The sequence below is a fragment of the Prunus persica genome, chromosome G2, assembly GCF_000346465.2.
Source record: "Prunus persica cultivar Lovell chromosome G2, Prunus_persica_NCBIv2, whole genome shotgun sequence".
NCBI classification, from domain to species: Eukaryota; Viridiplantae; Streptophyta; class Magnoliopsida; order Rosales; family Rosaceae; genus Prunus; species Prunus persica.
Genome location: NC_034010.1, coordinates 25,941,241 through 25,961,754, shown reverse-complemented (window position 1 = coordinate 25,961,754; position 20,514 = coordinate 25,941,241). Strand labels below are relative to the sequence as shown.

At 41.4% G+C, this 20,514-nt stretch overlaps 3 protein-coding genes across 5 annotated transcripts; all 3 read left to right on the top strand.

Annotated features, from left to right (window-relative positions):
* Positions 919–7,381, top strand: LOC18785443 (ARF guanine-nucleotide exchange factor GNOM). Of its 3 annotated transcripts, XM_020556846.1 has the most exons (5): positions 919–1,280; positions 1,428–1,550; positions 1,992–2,125; positions 2,242–3,069; positions 3,211–7,381. In XM_020556846.1, the coding sequence occupies exons 4-5, from the start codon at positions 2,335–2,337 to the stop codon at positions 6,877–6,879; spliced, it is 4,404 nt and encodes a 1,467-aa protein (XP_020412435.1). In that variant the 5' UTR covers positions 919–1,280; positions 1,428–1,550; positions 1,992–2,125; positions 2,242–2,334; the 3' UTR covers positions 6,880–7,381. The 3 variants fall into 3 exon arrangements, with proteins under 3 accessions (XP_020412435.1, XP_007220579.1, XP_020412434.1); XM_007220517.2 differs by lacking the exon at positions 1,992–2,125; XM_020556845.1 differs by lacking the exon at positions 1,992–2,125 and having other exon boundaries at positions 1,425–1,550.
* Positions 7,978–13,945, top strand: LOC18784935 (ARF guanine-nucleotide exchange factor GNOM). The gene is made up of 3 exons (XM_007218825.2): positions 7,978–8,235; positions 8,734–9,567; positions 9,726–13,945. Exons 2-3 carry the CDS (start codon positions 8,833–8,835, stop codon positions 13,410–13,412), a joined length of 4,422 nt encoding a protein of 1,473 aa, XP_007218887.1. The 5' UTR covers positions 7,978–8,235; positions 8,734–8,832; the 3' UTR covers positions 13,413–13,945.
* Positions 15,038–18,240, top strand: LOC18787665 (AT-hook motif nuclear-localized protein 15). The gene is made up of 2 exons (XM_007218277.2): positions 15,038–16,178; positions 16,459–18,240. Exon 2 carries the CDS (start codon positions 16,756–16,758, stop codon positions 17,731–17,733), a length of 978 nt encoding a protein of 325 aa, XP_007218339.1. The 5' UTR covers positions 15,038–16,178; positions 16,459–16,755; the 3' UTR covers positions 17,734–18,240.

The following is a 20,514-nucleotide window of genomic DNA, read 5'->3' as shown; positions in this document are numbered from 1 at the left end:
ATGCGAAAATTCGTTCGATAGCCAAACGACATCCGAATCGAGATCCACGAATTCCTATGCGCTCGTGACAACCTAAGGATCTCATCGGGCTAATTTACATTCTCACCAGACTCACCCACGTGCCGCCACACGCGCAGGCAGCGCGTGGGTGTGCAGAGTAATTCCAGTGACGGAAAAACTCCACACCCGAGCTCACCCTTCCTACCCTAGCTTCTACTCGAGGTCAGGATCACTTCATTCAACTACGAGAAGCTCCAATTCGGCCGGCAACTGGCCGAAATTTCATTTTGAAATTCGGCACAAAACCTAGGTTTTCTAATCGATCTCTTAGGCAACGAATCGGTCCAAACCTATACACCCAACAGCTAGAACTCGAAAAATGGATGAGAACCCATACCTCAATCACCGGGTTTGGGCGGCGGAGGCGGCGGCGCGACGGCGGAACAGCTTCGGTTTAAAACCGTCGAGCTCGCGACCGGAATCCGTGGTTTCCGACGGGGAAAACGGGCAGAGCTTGACCGGGGCGACGAGACGAGTCGAACGAGACCGATCTCGGGTCCTGCCGTGGCCGGAACTGAGCGAACCGAGGAGAGAGAGAGTGAACGTCGGGGAGAGAGAGAGACTGAGGAGAGAGAGAGTGTCGCGCGCGAAGAGAGAGAGAGAACTGAGAAAAATCTGATTTTTACCAAACTTTTTTGAAATATTTACAAGTTTGCCACTGACACTATTTTGCCCGTAACTTTTTCGTTACAATCCCGATTCAAGCCTACCGCGTGTCTACGAATTCGTCTCAGTACCATCTACCCAGAAATGCCACTCGTGGTCCCAAAATCCTTCCGAAGAAGAAAGTGACCAATTTACTCCTATCCCAAGGGTAAATTCGTAATTTTATATAAATTGATTAAAATAAACATTTAAATTGGAGTCGGGGTGTTACATATAATTATATTAATAAAAGTTGATATCAATGTGTCTGATTTAAATAGTTCGATTGGTTTGAAAAAAAAAAAAAAGTTCGATTGGTTTAATATCCACCCCGAGTTAGAATGATTGAAATAAAAAAAGATTAGAACTCTTACTCAAAAAAATAAAAGAAATAAAAGAAAGAAACGTTTTACTATTATTGAGAGATTATTATTATTTGAAAAAAATAAAAAATGATACACGGTGGACTCTTCTTGTTTACTAGTTGATACTTTCTTCTTCATTTCATTCTTCCTCCTCTAGATCCTTGGCCGGACAGTAGGGATTCGACCTCGCTCCTCCATTTTCGAACCAAGGTACACTTCTCGCTCTCTCTCTCTCCTCTCTCTCTCTCATTAATCTCTTAACTTTACTCACATAATTGCCTTCGCATTTCGAATTTTTGTTGTCTTATTTGTTTTCTGACTTTGATGGATCGCATGCTCCACCCGATCTGGTAGCAGAGCAGTAGACCGGTCAAACGTGAAGCTTGCAATTGAAACTGGCACAGCGTGAGAGAGGGAGGAACTGGATTTGAGAGGCATCTGTCTTGGGATCGCTGGCGAGGTTGAAAGGAGGGCTCTCGGGTAAGTATACAAACGAACATTGGAATTTGAATTCTTAGTCTCGACCAAATCTGATATTTGGGACACGTCCAGACTCTGGATTTGACGGTGGAAATTGCCAATGTCAAAATCCATTTCATATCTGTGGAACCAAACAGAGCCAATTTTAGTTTCCTGTTTTTTGGGGCGAGCTGATTAGTGTTTCTTTTAGCTTTAAGTTACCTGTTTAGAGTAAAATCTTTAAGTTTGGATGAAGATGCTAGAATGTAAATTAGTACTTTAAGGTTGCGGGAAACTTGAGTGTGTTTTTGTATGGTTCCATGAAATCTGATTTTTCTTTTATTTTAGTTTTTTTTTTTTTTTTTTGGGGTTAAACTGTTAGTTGGACATTTAGTATGAAGCATACCAACCTGATACTGTTTTCTCAGGGAAAGGTAATATAGATTTTCTTGTCATTTCTAGTGTGTTTGGATGGTATGTGTGCGCATGTAAAGACACCCACACTAAAGAGGAGATTGGGAAGTTATGGCTGTGGTATTTGGTTAGAGTTGCGATGAGGGTGGGTGCCGGGCAGTTATGGTTGCTGAAAGTTAGTGGTAATGGTTATTGTAATTTTATTGTCTGCTTACGATATGATTAGAAAAGTTGTCATTGAGGCTTCTCCATTCCTTGTTGCACTTCATTCAGCTTATCTGGTATGTTGATTTTCTAGGTATCCATTTCCTATGCTTGTTTGCCTTCTCTACATAGAAGTTGGTGAATACCACTAGAACTTGGGTTCTGTTCGAAGAATATTGTTAGAGAAATGGGCCGTCTAAAGTTGCAAAGTGGAATCAAGGCAATTGAGGAAGAACCCGAGGACTGTGATGCAACCTATTCCAATAAAGCTACATTAGCATGCATCATCAATTCAGAAATAGGTTCTGTATTAGCGGTTATGAGGAGGAATGTTAGATGGGGAGGACGTTATACATCAGGTGATGATCAGCTGGAGCATTCTCTAATCCAGTCTTTAAAGGCATTACGCAAGCAAATCTTTTCATGGCAACATCAATGGCATACCATCAATCCTGCTGTATATCTCCAGCCATTTTTGGATGTGATTAGGTCGGATGAAACTGGTGCACCAATCACCGGTGTCGCTTTGTCATCTGTTTATAATATCTTAACACTTGATGTGATGGATCAGAACTCCGTAAATGTTGAAGAGGCTATGCACTTGTTAGTGGATGCAACCACTAGTTGCCGTTTTGAGGTGACTGATCCTGCATCAGAAGAAGTGGTACTGATGAAGATACTTCAGGTGCTTCTGGCTTGCATGAAGAGTAAAGCATCTGTTATGTTGAGTAATCAGCATGTTTGCACTATAGTGAATACATGTTTCCGTATAGTTCATCAAGCAGGAACAAAAGGTGAGTTGTTGCAGCGGATAGCTCGTCACACAATGCATGAACTCGTCAGATGTATTTTCTCACATCTTCCAGATGTTAATGACACTGAACGTGCTTTGCTAAATGGAAGCAATACTGTCACGCAAGAGGTAATACTACTTTCAAAGTTTACATGTATTATAGGGGCTTAGAGGTGATCTGTTGATTATGGAGTGAAATAGTTAGTTGGTCTCGCAAATGTCCAATTTTAAGACTTTCTTTGTGAATATGTGGTTGTTTTTCATGTGCAGATCGCAGGGCTAAATAATGAGTATTCTTTTGGGAATAGACAATTGGAGAATGGCAATTTGAGTTCTGGGTATGATGGTCAACCATTATCCACAAATCCGGCCTCGAATTCTTCCTCAGGCCTAGTAGCATCTGTGATTGATGAAAATAAAATCGGGGATTCTACTGGGAAGGATGCTGTTCAATACGACTTGCATCTCATGACTGAGCCATATGGAGTCCCCTGCATGGTGGAAATATTTCACTTTCTATGTTCTTTGTTAAATATTTCTGAGCATATGGGAATGGGTCCCAGATCTAATACCATAGAATTTGATGAAGATGTGCCTTTTTTTGCCTTGGTTTTGATTAATTCAGCTATAGAGTTGGGTGGATCTTACATTCAGAATCACCCCAAGTTATTGAGTTTGGTTCAGGATGAATTGTTTCGGAATCTGATGCAATTTGGCCTATCAACAAGTCCAATTATTCTTTCAATGGTATGCAGCATTGTTCTTAATTTGTATCATCATCTGCGCACCGAACTTAAATTACAGCTTGAGGCTTTCTTTTCTTGTGTGATATTGAGGCTTGCACAAAGTAGATATGGAGCTTCTTATCAGCAGCAGGAGGTTGCCATGGAGGCTCTTGTTGACTTCTGCAGGCAGAAAACTTTCATGGTGGAGATGTACGCTAACTTAGATTGTGACATAACTTGCAGTAATGTCTTTGAAGAACTTGCTAATCTGCTGTCGAAAAGTGCATTCCCTGTCAATTGCCCTTTGTCTTCGATTCACATTCTTGCTTTGGATGGTCTTATTGCTGTTATTCAGGGAATGGCAGAGAGGGTAGGGAATGGATCAGTTAGTTCTGAGCATACTCCAGTGCATCTTGAAGAGTATACTCCATTCTGGATGGTGAAGTGCGAAAACTACAGTGATCCTACTGATTGGGTTCCATTTGTTCGCCGGAGGAAGTACATAAAGAGAAGGCTAATGATTGGAGCCGATCATTTTAACCGTGACCCGAAGAAAGGACTGGAGTTCCTCCAAGGAACACATCTCCTGCCTGACAAACTTGATCCGCAAAGTGTGGCCTGCTTTTTCAGGTACACTGCTGGGCTGGACAAGAATCTTGTTGGGGATTTTCTGGGAAATCATGATGAGTTTTGTGTTCAGGTTCTTCATAAATTTGCTGGTACCTTTGATTTCCAAGATATGAACTTGGATACTGCACTGCGACTTTTTTTGGAGACATTTCGGTTGCCTGGAGAATCTCAAAAGATACAAAGGGTTCTTGAAGCATTCTCAGAGAGATACTATGAGCAATCACCACTGATTCTAGCTAACAAGGATGCTGCTCTTCTGTTGTCTTATTCACTCATAATGCTCAATACAGATCAGCACAATGTTCAGGTAAAGAAGAAAATGACCGAGGAGGATTTCATTCGGAATAATAGACACATCAATGGAGGCAGTGATCTTCCTCGAGAATTCCTGTCAGAGCTTTACCACTCAATATGCAAGAATGAGATCCGCACAACTCCAGAGCAAGGTGCTGGTTATCCTGAAATGACGCCAAGCCGGTGGATTGATTTAATGCACAAATCCAAGAAGAATGCTCCATTCATTGTGTCCGATTCCAGAGCCTACCTGGACCACGATATGTTTGCTATAATGTCAGGCCCTACAATTGCTGCTATCTCTGTGGTATTTGATCATGCAGAGCATGAAGAGGTTTACCAAACATGCATTGATGGATTTTTAGCTGTTGCAAAGATTTCAGCATGCCATCATCTTGAAGATGTCCTGGATGATTTGGTTGTGTCTCTTTGTAAGTTCACAACCCTTTTAAACCCATCATCTGTTGAGGAACCTGTGCTAGCCTTTGGTGATGATGCAAAAGCTAGAATGGCAACTGTGACAGTTTTCACAATTGCCAATAGGTATGGTGATTACATTCGCACAGGTTGGAGAAATATTTTGGACTGCATCTTAAGATTACACAAGCTTGGTCTTCTTCCGGCTCGTGTGGCCAGTGATGCAGCTGATGAGTCAGAGTTTTCTGCTGACACAGGTCCCGGAAAGCCTATATCAAATTCTCTATCCTCTGTCCATATACCTTCCATAGGTACTCCTAGGAGATCCTCTGGATTGATGGGTCGGTTTAGTCAGCTCTTATCTCTTGAAACAGAGGAGCCGAGATCACAGCCTACTGAACAACAACTTGCTGCTCATCAGCGCACCCTTCAGACAATTCAAAAGTGCCACATTGACAGCATATTTACCGAGAGCAAGTTTTTGCAAGCTGAATCCCTGTTACAGCTTGCACGAGCACTGATTTGGGCTGCTGGCCGACCCCAAAAAGGGAACAGCTCTCCTGAGGATGAAGATACAGCAGTTTTCTGTTTGGAGTTGCTGATTGCTATTACCCTAAATAATAGGGATAGGATTGTGCTTCTATGGCAGGGGGTGTATGAGCACATATCCAGCATCGTTCAGTCAACTGTGATGCCTTGTGCTCTGGTAGAGAAGGCTGTTTTTGGACTTCTTCGGATTTGCCAGAGGCTACTTCCCTATAAGGAGAACCTTGCTGATGAACTTTTGAGGTCACTGCAGCTTGTGTTGAAGCTTGATGCTCGGGTTGCTGACGCTTACTGCGAGCAAATTACACAGGAAGTCAGTCGCCTTGTGAAAGCGAATGCCTCACACATCAGATCCCAGCTGGGGTGGCGCACAATTACATCCTTGCTCTCCATCACAGCCCGGCACCCGGAGGCTTCTGAGTCGGGGTTTGATGCACTGTTCTTCATTATGTCTGAGGGAACCCACTTGTTGCCAGCCAATTATGCTCTCTGCGTTGATGCTTCACGGCAGTTTGCTGAATCTCGTGTTGGGCAGGCAGAGCGATCTATATGCGCACTTGATCTTATGGCGGGTTCTGTTGATTGTTTAGCAAGGTGGGCCCGTGAGGCTAAGCAAGCCAGGAATGAGGAGGAAGTGGTGAAAATGTCTCAGGATATTGGGGAAATGTGGTTCCGGCTTGTTCAGGCACTGAGAAAAGTTTGTTTGGACCAGAGAGAAGATGTTAGGAACCATGCTTTGTCATTGTTGCAGAAGTGCTTGACAGGAGTGGATGGGATCCCTCTTCCACATAATCTGTGGTTACAGTGCTTTGATGTGGTGATCTTCACAATGCTTGATGACTTGCTTGAAATTGCACAGGGACACTCCCAGAAGGACTACCGCAACATGGAAGGCACACTTATCCTTGCCATGAAACTCTTGTCGAAAGTGTTTTTACAGCTACTACCTGACTTATCACAGCTAACAACTTTCTGCAAACTATGGCTGGGTGTTCTCAGCCGAATGGAAAAATACATGAAGGTGAAAGTTAGAGGGAAAAAAAGTGAGAAGCTTCAGGACCAAGTACCTGAGCTTCTGAAGAACACCTTGCTTGTGATGAATTTAAAGGGAGTGCTTGTACAAAGGAGCGCTCTAGGAGGAGATAGCTTGTGGGAGCTGACATGGCTACATGTCAATAACATTGCTCCAACCTTGCAATCCGAGGTTTTCCCTGATCAAATTTCAGAGCAGTCAGAGACTAAGCAGGGTGAAAATGGGGGAAGTCTAGTTTCTGATGAAACGGGTACCCTACTTCCAACTGAAATGGTGTCTGCAACTGGAGGTTAGCATGTTGTATAGTTGTTTGCAACTAGAACTGGTGTTGTTCGTGCATGATCGTGACCACCAAGTAGTTATTTTACGAGGCATTCTGTTATGAAATTCAATCTTTTAGAAACTGGCAGAAGACATCTTAATTTTGTTTATAGAGCTGCCAGATGTGGATTATTACAAAGGGAAATGATATACTGTGGTTTCGAAACCCAAGCGGGCTGGTAGTGTCTTTGTACTCATCTTCGTCTTCCTCCAAATGGTGTCCTCAACTTCGCCTCCAGATAACTTTGTTGCAGTATATTCCCATGTGATAAATATAGTTTTTCTCTAAAGATAGCATATTTGTCTTGCCTTGTAGTCAGCTGCTTAGTTAAAGCCTTCTATATTTTTGTACTGCCTTGTTCATCAATGTACAGAGAGCTCAAGATTGCAACTACTAAGCGATATTTTTACTTGGCATGGAACCTCTAATTTTTCCATGTTTGACATAGATTATTTCAGTTTCGTGCATTTCAAATTGTTGGTGCAATTGATAATTTTGATAGCAAAAATCTGATCTTATCCAATCATTTTCTGATAGTTTTCAGAGCATTTCTCATCTCCCATTTTGTAAACTTACTGATAAATTTTCGACCCAAAAAAAAAAAAAAAAAAACTTACTGATAAACTTTCATTACCATCTCTCACCATTTTTTATAGTAAGTGAATTTGAAGGATAGGCTTTTTCTAGTTTATTAATTAATAATTTTCATTCAAAAGGACAAGTAAGAAAAATGTAACGAATATAAAATACAAACTTTGATTTTGTAATAATCTATTGCGGATTCGAAGAAATTATTTTACATATCTATTGTATAATGTGATATGCTGACTTGTTGTTTCGAATTCACCTATAAGTATACCTATGATACAGGAAATTTAAATATTAAATTATCACATAAAGAAATTGAAACTCAAATAATTAAAAGTAATTATCTATGCACTTTGCGAACACGATCAATAATTTTTCGTGGGTGTACCATTTTATTTTTCATTTTATTTGCTTATTTTGACGGGCAATTTCTTTCACCATTTTCTTAAATTAAAGAAAAAAAGAGGAGATTTTCATGGGCTTTAAGAAAAAAATGACAAATCACACGGTCCGCATTTGAAGAGACACTAATACTATACTGCGAGCGAGAGATCTCACTTTGATGCCCCCCAAAAAAGAGCGCAACGCATTGTTTTACAGTTGAATGACCGATCTGGTACAAAAGTGGTGGACGGGTCGAACCCGAAGCTGACAATTAGGGCCGGCAGAGACTGCGGATCAGATTTCAGAGGCTTCCGGCATGAGATCGCCGTCAATGTCCCAAGGAGGAGGACTGTTGGGTAGGTGCCCAAAAGAATTTTCGAATTTGAATTCCCTTATCTCACCCAAATCTGAGGATTCAAGGTTGGAATTGCCAATGTCAAAATCAATACCAATTCCCTTTCTTCTGGGAGCTGATTAGCATTTGTTTTCCTTTCTTTTTAAAGTTTTCTATTTATATTAGTTTTGGAATTTGGATGATATTGTTTGATTCCCTAGAATGTTATTTTTTTGTTAGTGGAAATTATTTATGAAGCATACTTTTCTTGTCAATTCTAGTGTGTGTAGATGGTCTTGTGTTCATGTAAAGACATTTACATATTATGGGAAGTTATGGGTGTGGAATTGGTTAGAGGGGTAATCAGGATAGGTTCTGGGCAGTCATGGTAGGTGCTAAAGGTTATGGTAGTTTAATTATCTGCTTATGATATGATTGGGGAAGATTTGATTGAAGGCTTGGCTTCTCCATTACTTGTTGCACTTCATTCAGCTTATTTCATATGTTGCATTTCTACTAGGTATGTTTGAGTACTTCCGTGGATCATGAGGGTATGCGACTTTGCCTTCTCTACGTAGAAGTTGGTAAATACTGATAGAACTTGGGGTTCTGTTCAAAGATGGGGCGTCTGAAGCTGCAAAATGGAATCAAGGCAATTGACGAAGAACCCGGGAACTGTGATGCAACATATTCTAAAAAAGATACTTTAGCATGCATCATTAATTCAGAAATAGGCGCTGTATTAGCGGTTATGAGGAGGAATGTAAGATGGGGAGGACGTTATATATCAGGTGATGATCAGCTGGAACACCCTCTAATCCAATCTTTAAAGGTGTTACGGAAGCAAATATTTTCGTGGCAGCATCAGTTGCATACCATCAATCCTGCTGCATATCTTCAGCCATTTTTGGATGTGATTAGATCAGATGAAACTGGTGCGCCAATCACTGGTGTGGCGTTGTCATCTGTTTACAATATCTTAACGCTTGATGTGATCGATCAAAATTCCGTAAATGTTGAAGATGCCATGCATTTGTTAGTTGATGCGATCACTGGCTGCCGATTTGAGGTGACTGATCCTGCATCAGAAGAAGTGGTACTGATGAAGATACTACAGGTTCTTCTGGCTTGCATGAAGAGTAAAGCGTCTGTTATATTGAGTAATCAGCATGTTTGCACTATAGTGAATACATGTTTCCGTATAGTCCATCAAGCAGGAACAAAAGGTGAGTTGTTGCAACGGATAGCTCGCCACACTATGCATGAACTGGTTAGATGTATTTTCTCACACCTTCCAGATGTTCAGAACACTGAACGTGCATTGTCAAATGGAAACAATACCATCAACCGAGAGGTACTGTATCAACTCTGACATGTATTATTGGGTCTTAGCATAGACGATTCCTGCTGATTTTGGCGTGCGAAACAAAAAATTGAACTTGATACCAGTCTTAAAAGCTCTATATATGTGTATAATTTTCTTTTCAAATATATGGTGTTTTTCTTTTGCAGATTGCTGGGATAAATAATGAGTACCCTTCTGGGAGTAGACAATTGGAGAATGGCAACGTGAGTTCTGAGTTTGACAGTCAGCTTTTATCCACAAATCCTGCCTTGAATGCTTCCTCAGGTCTTGTAGAATCTGGGATGGATGAAAAGACAACTGGGGCTTCTAGTGGGAAGGAGACTGTTCAATATGACTCGCGTCTCATGGCTGAGCCGTTTGGGGTCCCCTGTATGGTGGAAATATTTAACTTTCTGTGCTCTTTGTTAAATGTGGTCGAGCATATCGGTATGGGTCCCAGATCTAATACCATATCGTTTGATGAAGATGTGCCTCTTTTTGCCTTGGGATTGGTTAATTCTGCAATAGAGTTGGGTGGGTCCTCAATTCAGAACCACCCCAAGTTATTAAGTTTGGTTCAGGATGAATTGTTTCAAAATCTGATGCAGTTTGGCCTATCAATGAGTCCACTTATTCTTTCAATGGTATGCAGCATTGTTCTCAATTTGTATCACCATCTGCGCACTGAACTAAAGCTACAGCTTGAGGCATTCTTTTCTTGCGTGATATTGAGGCTTGCGCAAAGCAGGTATGGGGCTTCTTATCAGCAGCAGGAGGTTGCCATGGAGGCTGTTGTTGACTTCTGCAGGCAGAAAACTTTCATGGTGGAGATGTACGCTAACTTAGATTGTGACATAACCTGCAGTAATGCCTTTGAAGATCTTGCTAATCTGTTGTCAAAGAGTGCATTCCCTGTTAATTTCCCGTTGTCATCAATTCACATTCTTGCTTTGGATGGTCTTATTGCTATTATTCAGGGAATGGCAGAGAGGTCAGGTAACGGATCAGTTAGTTCTGCTGAGACTCTCACAAATCTTGAAGAGTATACCCCATTCTGGTTGATGAAGTGTGACGACTACAGTGATCCTAATCATTGGGTTCCATTTGTTCGCCGAAGGAAATACATAAAGAGAAGGCTGATGATTGGAGCCGATCATTTTAACCATGACCCAAAGAAAGGGCTGGAGTTCCTGCAAGGAACTCATCTCTTGCCTGACAAACTTGATCCTGAAAGCGTGGCCTGTTTTTTCAGGTACACTTCTGGGTTGGACAAGAATCTTGTTGGGGATTTCCTGGGAAACCATGATGAGTTTTGTATTCAGGTTCTTCATGAATTTGCTGGTACCTTTGATTTTCAAGATATGAATTTGGATACTGCTCTCCGACTTTTTTTGGAGACGTTTCGGCTGCCTGGAGAATCACAAAAGATACAAAGGGTGCTTGAAGCGTTTTCAGAGAGATATTATGAGCAATCACCACAAATTCTAGCTAACAAGGATGCTGCCCTCCTGTTATCATATTCGATTATAATGCTCAACACAGATCGACACAATGTTCAGGTAAAGAAGAAGATGACGGAGGAGGATTTCATTCGGAATAATCGGCACATCAATGGAGGTGATGATCTACCTCGAGAATTCCTGTCAGAGCTTTACCACTCAATATGCAAGAATGAGATCCGCACAACTCCTGAACAAGGCGCTAGTTTTCCTGAAATGACCCCAAGCCGTTGGATTGATTTAATACACAAATCCAAGAAGAATGCTCCATTCATTGTATCCAATTTCAGACCCCACCTTGACCAGGATATGTTTGCTATAATGTCGGGCCCTACAATTGCTGCCATCTCTGTGGTATTTGATCATGCAGAACATGAAGAGATTTACCAAACATGCATTGATGGATTTTTATCTGTTGCAAAGATTGCAGCATGCTATCATCTTGAAGATGTGCTGGACGACCTGGTTGTGTCTCTTTGTAAGTTCACAACCCTTTTAAACCCATCTGTTGACGAACCTGTGTTGGCGTTTGGCGATGACCCAAAAGCTAGAATGTCAACTGTGACCGTTTTCACAATTGCTAATACATATGGTGATTACATTCGCACGGGTTGGAGAAACATTCTTGACTGCATCTTAAGATTACACAAGCTTGGTCTTCTTTCAGCTTGTGTAGCGAGTGAAGCAGCTGGTGATTCGGAGGTTTCCGCTGACACAGGTCATGGCAACCCCATAACCAATTCTCTATCTTCTGTTCATATGCCCTCTGTGAGTACTCCTAGGAGATCCTCTGGATTGATGGGCCGGTTTAGTCAGCTCCTATCTCTTGACACAGAGGAGCCGAGATCGCAGCCTACTGAAGAAGAACTTGCTGCTCATCAACGCACCCTTCAGACAGTTCAAAAGTGCCACATTGATGGCATTTTTTCTGATAGCAAGTTTCTGCAGGCTGAATCCCTCTTGCAACTTGCGCAAGCACTGATCTGGGCTGGAGGACGACCTCACAAAGGGAGCAGCTCACCCGAGGATGAAGATACTGGAGTTTTTTGTTTGGAGTTGCTGATTGCTATTACCTTAAATAATAGGGATAGGATTATGCTTCTTTGGCAGATTGTGTATGAGCACATATCAAACATTGTTCAGTCAACTGTGATGCCTTGTGCGCTGGTAGAGAAGGCTGTTTTTGGACTTCTTCGGATTTGCCAGCGGCTGCTTCCCTATAAAGAGAACCTTGCGGATGAACTTTTGAGGTCACTGCAACTTGTCTTGAAGCTTGATGCACGGGTTGCTGATGCGTACTGTGAGCAAATTACACAGGAAGTTGGCCGCCTTGTGAAAGCAAATGCCTCGCACATAAGATCACAATTGGGGTGGCGCATAATTACGTCATTGCTCTCAATCACTGCTCGGCACCCGGAAGCTTCTGAGGCTGGATTTGATGCGCTGTTCTTCATTATGTCTGATGGAACTCACTTGTTGCCAGCCAATTATGTTCTATGTGTTGATGCATCAAGACAGTTTGCTGAGTCTCGTGTTGGGGAGGTAGACCGATCTGTGTGTGCACTTGATCTAATGGCGGGATCTGTTGATTGTTTAGCAAGGTGGGTATGTGAGGCTAAGCAATCTATGAATGATGAGGAAGCTGTGAAAATGTCTCAAGATATCGGGAAAATGTCTCAAGATATCGGGGAAATGTGGTTGCGGCTTGTTCAGGGATTGAGAAAAGTTTGTTTAGACCAGAGAGAAGAGGTTAGGAACCATGCTCTGTCCTTGTTACGGAAGTGCTTGACTGGAGTGGATGGGATCCCTCTTCCACCTGGTCTTTGGTTGCAGTGCTTTGATATGGTGATCTTCACAATGCTTGATGACTTGCTTGAAATTGCACAGAGACACTCCCCAAAGGACTACCGGAACATGGAAGGCACACTTATCCTTGCCTTGAAGCTCTTGTCCAAAGTTTTTCTGCAGCTTCTACCTGACCTATCACAGTTAACAACTTTCTGCAAATTATGGCTGGGCGTTCTCAGTCGAATGGAAAAATATATGAAGGTGAAAATTGGGGGGAAGAAAAGTGATAAGCTTCGGGACCAAGTACCTGAGCTACTTAAGAACACCTTGCTTGTAATGATTTTAAGGGGAGTTCTTGTGGAGAGAAGTGATTTAGGAGATGATAGCTTGTGGGAGCTGACATGGCGACTTGTAAATAACATTGCTCCATCCTTGCAGTCTGAGATTTTCCGTGATCCAATTTTAGAGCAGTCAGAGACTAAACAAGGTGAAACAGGAGGAGTTTCTGAAGCAACGGGTACTTTACTTCCAACTGATACGACTTCTGCTGAAGGTTCCGGCAGTTAAGGTTAGAGTGTTGTATAGTCGTTGCAACTAGAGCCGGTATTGGTAATGCATGTTAATAAGCACCCATGATCATGACCATTGAGTAGTTCACAGGGAGCCGGTCGTGTTCTGAAGTTGGACGATATAGAAACTAGCGGGCGGCCCTGCTAATTTGATGTTATATAACCGAGGGAACTGCTATACTATACCTAGAGGTCTGGAAGCCCAAGCGGATCGATCTTTATATTACTACTCATCTTCAACTTGCTTAAAATGGTGTGCTCATCTTTGCCTCCACATAACTTTTTGTTGTAGTGTATTCGCCAGATGAATATTTGGTTGTCTAAAGATATCTATCATCATATTTGGCTTCTTAGGCTTTTGGACTTCCTCACCCCAATTTTTGTTATATTGAGAATCTGGAAGTGAAGGACTGATTTCTACCCAGAGTGGTGAAATTTTTATTTTTATTTTCGTATTGATTTATTCAACAATGTACAGAAAAGAACTCGAGATTGCCATTTCTAAATAGTATTTTCCCTCAGCTTGGAACCCTTGTTTGTGCCTATGCTATTGAATTGAATTGCTTAAGGAGTTCGAGTTGAGTATCAACTTTATTTTGGTAGGGTCTCCTAACAAACAATTATGCTTTTAAACTCATTTTGCTAATTTGAGCTTGTTCACTAGCTTCTTCTCACCCTACTTAACTCATTCCACTTAAGCCGACCAAATTTGACTTAGAAGTTGTAAAAAGAAGATGCCATTTTACCAATATCTACTTAAGCCGGCCAATTTCCCAATGCTTTTTACGAGGGGCTAAAGTTTTTGTTTTTTTCGGTCAGACAAGCGGCTTAGGTCAGGACCAGATGGTTTGAAAAATGTAAAAGAAAATGACATTTCGTGAAGAAATTGGTATGGTGACATGAGTGGGGGCTTGAAGATTGTAATGTCAAAACTACATGGCCCGCCAAGTCATTTATTCCACAATGTTTTCTGAAACTTTCTTATATGTATCATGTATGTAGGAGTAAATCTGCTCAATATTTATGAGTTAAATTATGATGGGGGGGTTTTGATTTTAGCAGATAAAAATCTTATCCTAAGAGTTTTCAAATCTTATCCTAGGGCTTCCCAATCGTCTGCTGCTACTTCATAATAGACGACGAATAAGAACACACCCCAAATGAAAATGAAAGTTCTTGCAAGTTGCACTGCATACAATAGGGTTAGGGATTTTAATTACAAATCCATTTTCATTTTGTTTATTTATGGTCAATGGGTAATATTTGATTGAAAGTAAAATATGAATGGATAAATATGCAAAGCAATATGCTTGTTGGGTCAGGTCAGCCTGGTCAGGGTCATTCGCTGGTATTAAAGTACAAGTGTAGGTAAGTCCTCCAGCCAGACCTTAAAGATCGTAGAAACCTGTCACCAGGACGAGTTTGGTCATAAGACCACATCAACTTTTCAAATAAAGCACAGCACAGCAGTGTCACAGTGGTCACTGGCTAGCCTTGGTAAAGCAAAAAAGAAAAAGATCCTCTATATACAAAATACAATGGCAATTTGGTACACTCTCTCAAATGAAATGGAACTTCGTTTTTCATTTCTCATTTGTTCTTCTAGTTACTGCAGTTACTTAATGGTCTAGGCTCTGCTTGTAATTACATTTTAGACCTTACATAATAAAACGTTCTACGAGATAAACGTTAACATTGTACACCCAAAAGTTACAGCAGCAGATAAAGAGAGAGAGTCTCTCTCTCTCTCTGTATGTCATATGTATGGGTGGCTGACTGGGGTTAGTCTCTTCTCTTCTGGCTCGGTTTTTTTGGCGGTGATGTTCCAGACCTTGGCATTCGATATCTTGTCGGGACTCGCAGACAGTGACGTGTTCCCACTACTCCATGCGCACGTTACCCCACACCCACACCTCTCCCCTTCCCTCTCTCTCTCTCTCTCTCTCTCTCTCTCTCTCCGTAGAGAGCAAAAAAGATAAAGTCCAACTCTTAAGCTTCCTTGCACACATCCCCTGTACCTTTCCACCACCAATGCAGTCCATCTAGTCAAATCACAACCCCACACGTCACCCAAAAAGGGCACTTCAGTAATTTCACGAATCCAAGACAGTGTTTTTTCCTCATGGTTGGTTCGTTGCGGTTGGCGAGTCTACATGATAATGAAGAGTGAGAGTGTGGAGTGTAGAAACTCACTCAACTTGGAGCTCGGAACTTGTACAGGAACCAAACACCGTTTACCAGAGACAAGAGAAAACCAGGCTCTGCAAAACCGCCTTTTTTTCTTTTTCTTTTTCTTTTTCTTACGGAGATTTATTAGGTAGATATAGGTACAGTGAGTGATGCTGCAGGAAGTGTTATCGTACGCCAGGGAGCGTTGGGACACTTAACGTACGCCTCGCAACCCCAGAAATGGTAAAAAGGTTCAGACTTTGCAGCAGCAGAAGAGAGAGAGAGGCTTCAATGCTCAAAATACGGAGGAGGCAGGCCCCTACTACACAAACACAATCTTGGGTTAGTTTGCTCGTACTAACCAACCAGAGATTCTCCACTATTGAAAGCAACCGAGGTCTAAGGAAGCTGCTTGCTTGAGGCTTACCTTACCACAGAGAAGAAACACAACAACACAAGGCATGCACTTTGGTCTTTGTGGTTGTAGTACCTACCTAATATACACGTATATTATATATACATATATATGTATATATAGTAGCTAGCAGACATGGACGATAGCAGACATGGACGATGGTGTTGTCAGCTAAAATAGGTGAATCTTTTTCTACTTTCTGACTGGGGGTTTTTGAAGAGCGTTGAGGTTAGATCGTTGGTGAATGTTATTTGGTTTAAAGAAGTGGGTTTTGGGTAGTTGGATTTTAAATGTTGTTGGTTGGATCTGATTCTGGGATTTGGAAAAGTTGAATGTTGTTAGGGTTTTCATGCAGAAAAACAACAAGGGGAGAGAGAGAGAGATTTGGCTAGGTGGGTTTGGGTGAGGTTTTGGATTGTATCTGTTGGATTTGAGGATTGTTTTTTTTGTTACTTATCAGGGAAATCTCAATCTAAGACGCTACACTGCTCTACAGCAACAGCAACCAAACAAAGAACAAGAAGGGGAGAGAGAGAGAGAGAGAGAGAGGTGTGTAATAAGCGAGGCTAAAGATTTGATCTTTTGCCTTCCTTAATTAGCTAGCTCGGTGCTTGTCGTTATCCAATTCAAACCAACCAAAAACAGAAAGAGTGTAAAGACAGGAGCTTTGTTTGGTTCTCTCTGGGATTTGTTTCCTTTCTTGCTTGGATTTGGATTTGGAGTTTTGGGTTTTCTCCTTTCTGAGATTTAGAAATCCATGGCGAATCGATGGTGGGCTGGAAATGTAGCCATGGGAGGAGGGCATGTGGACTCAATCTCCTCAACTCCTCCATCTCTTCACCTCAGAAACACAGAAGAACAGCTCGACGACCACAACACCACCAACACTCCCACTAACAGCAGCACCAGCAACCCAGCAACCACCCCTAACAAGCAAAACGACGAACACCACGAAGACGGTCGGGACAACAACGATCTCGAAGCTGATAATCAGGACCCCAACACTGGCAGCGGTAGCCACGACAGCCTCGAGCCGGGAAGCAGCAACCGGAGACCGCGTGGCAGACCTCCCGGGTCGAAAAACAAGCCCAAACCGCCAATAATCATCACCAAAGAGAGCCCCAACGCGCTCCGGAGCCACGTCCTGGAAATCAGCAGCGGCAGCGACATTGTGGATAGCATTGCCACCTTTGCCCAAAGGCGGCATAGAGGGGTTTCGGTTCTGAGCGGAAGCGGCATTGTCGCCAATGTAACTCTACGACATCCTGCAGCACCAAGTGGAGTGATCACACTGCACGGGAGGTTCGAGATTTTGTCGTTGTCGGGTGCCTTCCTGCCCTCTCCCTCCCCGCCCGGGGCGACGGGGCTGACAGTGTACTTGGCCGGTGGACAGGGGCAGGTGGTGGGCGGGACTGTGATGGGGGCATTGGTGGCTTCAGGCCCTGTGATGGTCGTTGCGGCGACATTTACAAACGCAACTTACGAGAGATTGCCGCTTGAGGATGAGCAAGCTGGAGAAGGAGGGATGCAGGTGCAGCAACAACAGCAGCAGCAGCAACAATCTGGTGTGAATTCGGCAGGGACTGGAGGGAATTCAGGTTCTCAAGGTTTGGTGGAACATACTAGTTCAATGGCCATTTATAATTTGCCTCCAAATTTGCTTCCAAATGGTCAGATGCCTCCTGATGTGTTTTGGGGTCCTCCTCCTCCCAGACCCCCTCCTCCATCGTATTGAGAGAAAGGGTTTAGGGTGCTTGGTTTCATCACTGACTCTCTTTTTTTTTTCTTTTTTTTTTTTTTGGTGTTTTTGTGCAAAATGTTTTGGCAGCTTTTTGTAGGCATAACAAGCAAGGTAGGACTATTTTGTTTATTATCTTTTGCTTGTGAATCACTGAATCTCAATGTTTTTAGCTTGTTGTTAGGTTTTCTTGAGTAGCTATGTTTCAAAACTGGTGGATCATCATGGATGTTACCTTTGTTCCTTTCGTTTAATCTTCTTGTGGAAGAATACATTAATGATGGTGTAGGCAAAGAAGCAAATAGTGCAGAAATGGGGGTTTGGATTGGAGCTATTGAAATTTCATGGCAAACTGTTTGTGAAATTCTTCCTTTTTGGTAAGCCTTCCAAATATTTTATCTTTGCATTCAATAATATAACAAGAACAACAATGATGCCTAGAAAGCATATTGTCATATATTTGTATCTCCAACTTTAGAAATTATTATGTATATTTTATCTTCATTTGAGTTGTCACCTGGTGGGGTTGATTCATCTGCATCTTGCCGGAAATAGGTCTCGTCTCATGCATAGTTAGATGCAAGTTGAATTGCAGGTTAAGTGCATGGTCTGACATGATCATTATGGATGATTTGGATAGTTGCCGTAAGAGAGCAAGTTGTTATGGATATGCTTTATGCTTGCCGGGGCTTTAGGGTTTCTATGGCATTATGATTTGATGGGTCAACAGATTTGACCCCAAGTGTAGAGAATTGCCATTTGGTCACAGACAACTGTTTAGGAACCCTCTCCCATCTTCTCTCATCTTCCATTACTTGTCTTTGGAATCAAATTCTTACTGTGGTAGCCCCAAACTTACATCATTGATTATTCCCTAATTAAACACACTTTGTCTTGCCTCTTATTGGAAGCAAAAGATGGTGGCAATATCTCCCGAGTCTTCTAGAATCAAGCAGGAGGGAACCAATGGTCTGTCAATTAATTGTATTTAACTAGTGGCTTTTTGACCAATGTTGAGCACTGAGACACTTTTGCTGTGTTGGAGGTTAGAGATCACAGATTCTTAGTGTTCAAATTACTTGAACATAAGTTCATGTTTTTCCCTTCTTTTATTTTGTTTACAGTAATTGTCAAGTTGTTGAAGAGTAACAAGAGACTTGGATATGCAAATTTTTTAGATGGTTATGTGTTAAGAGTGTAGATTTAGACCTTTTATTGTTGGTACTCTCCTTTCTTTCACACTTATTTAACTTTGAACAAGTTGTGAAGATGTGAAGAAATAGCTGAAGGTATTGTAGCAAGACTTCATTCTTTTAGGTCATCAAGTAGTTAATTGGAATTAATTTCCCCTCATATGCAAGCATACAAATAATTACTAACCTATGTTCAAACCTTGGATAGATATGCATTTTAATTACATATGTGCCATTTTAATTATAATTTTTTTCTTCTTCCAGAAAATCTATAATCCTTTGTTTAACCTTGTAATGCTTATATAGAAGTTGGCAAACTGGGGGAAATTTATTAGATTTGTCATATGCATGATATCATTTACAGAAATAGTTTGCTTTATTATGGAAGAGTGACATAGAATTTTGAGGTATTGTTTTTCCCCTCAAGTTTGGTCAAGGGTGGTTTGGTTTTCCAAGTTGGTAACTGATATTGAAAAGTTACAGACAGGCCAAGAAGTGGTTATTTATTATCTTTAAATGTTTGGTTGGATGTCTTTTGACTTCTGCTACCCAAGATGTTATTGTTCTTTCACTGATTGGCATGAATTTAATTGACGGAACTTGAGATGATGAAAAATAAATCCAAGTGTAAGAACATGATTGATGAGTTGTTGTGAGAAAGAGTTTCAAACTACTTCATTGAATGAAAACCTTGAACTATTTGCCATTATCTTCCAACCTTTTTGCGCCAAGACAACGATGTTCCATTTCCTCATATATTTTGTTAGGTTTGTGTGACCATTTGGAATAGTTGGTTGAGTCTACAGGAAAAAACAGATAAAACCATTGTCTGATTCTTGTCTGTTAGTTACACAGATTGCTCTAAACTGGTGTCCATTTCGTTTCTGCCAAGCTACTTGAAATGATCTTAAGCTTCTGGGTCTTGCCAACTTTTATATTGTTTATGAGTTTATATAAATTCTTGAAATTCTTGCCGCCTTACCAAAAAAAAGTGTTATGGTTGGCCAAGACTTTTTGTGTACAAACAGGGCTGGGTCCCAGGAGCTTCGAGAAGTGAAGCGAAGTTGGACCCGTTTGGGCTAAACCGGTTTAGGTGGGATAAGAAAAAGAACAATAGTATTTTCCTTCTGATCTTTCGTCTTAGACAGCCCAGTCTTTCTACGTGTCTCAAGTAGACTTCGTCCATATAGATTAGGTCCCATAGCAGGCCTAGGAATGTTGTTTACTGCTTTAAAAAAGTTCCACGGATGGAAGATAAGCAATATAAATGGAGGAGGATAAGAAGGGCTCAATCTTACAAATCATCGACATCAGCTTAGCCATGTACGTTAGAGCGGATGTGTTTTTCATTATGCGCTTAAGTTCAAATCATCTTTTATTTAGTTTAGATTAGTTTAAAGTAAAAAATTGTTTGTATAAATAAATAAAAAATCATCGACATCAAAGTAGTAAATTGACAAAGCCTATCCTTCAAAGAGAAAAAAAGAAAAGAGAACCTACTGAGAAAGGAAATTTCAGAAAACAAAGAACATAGAATGTATGGTATATTTGATTATTTTTTTAAGAGATAAAAAAATATGTATGA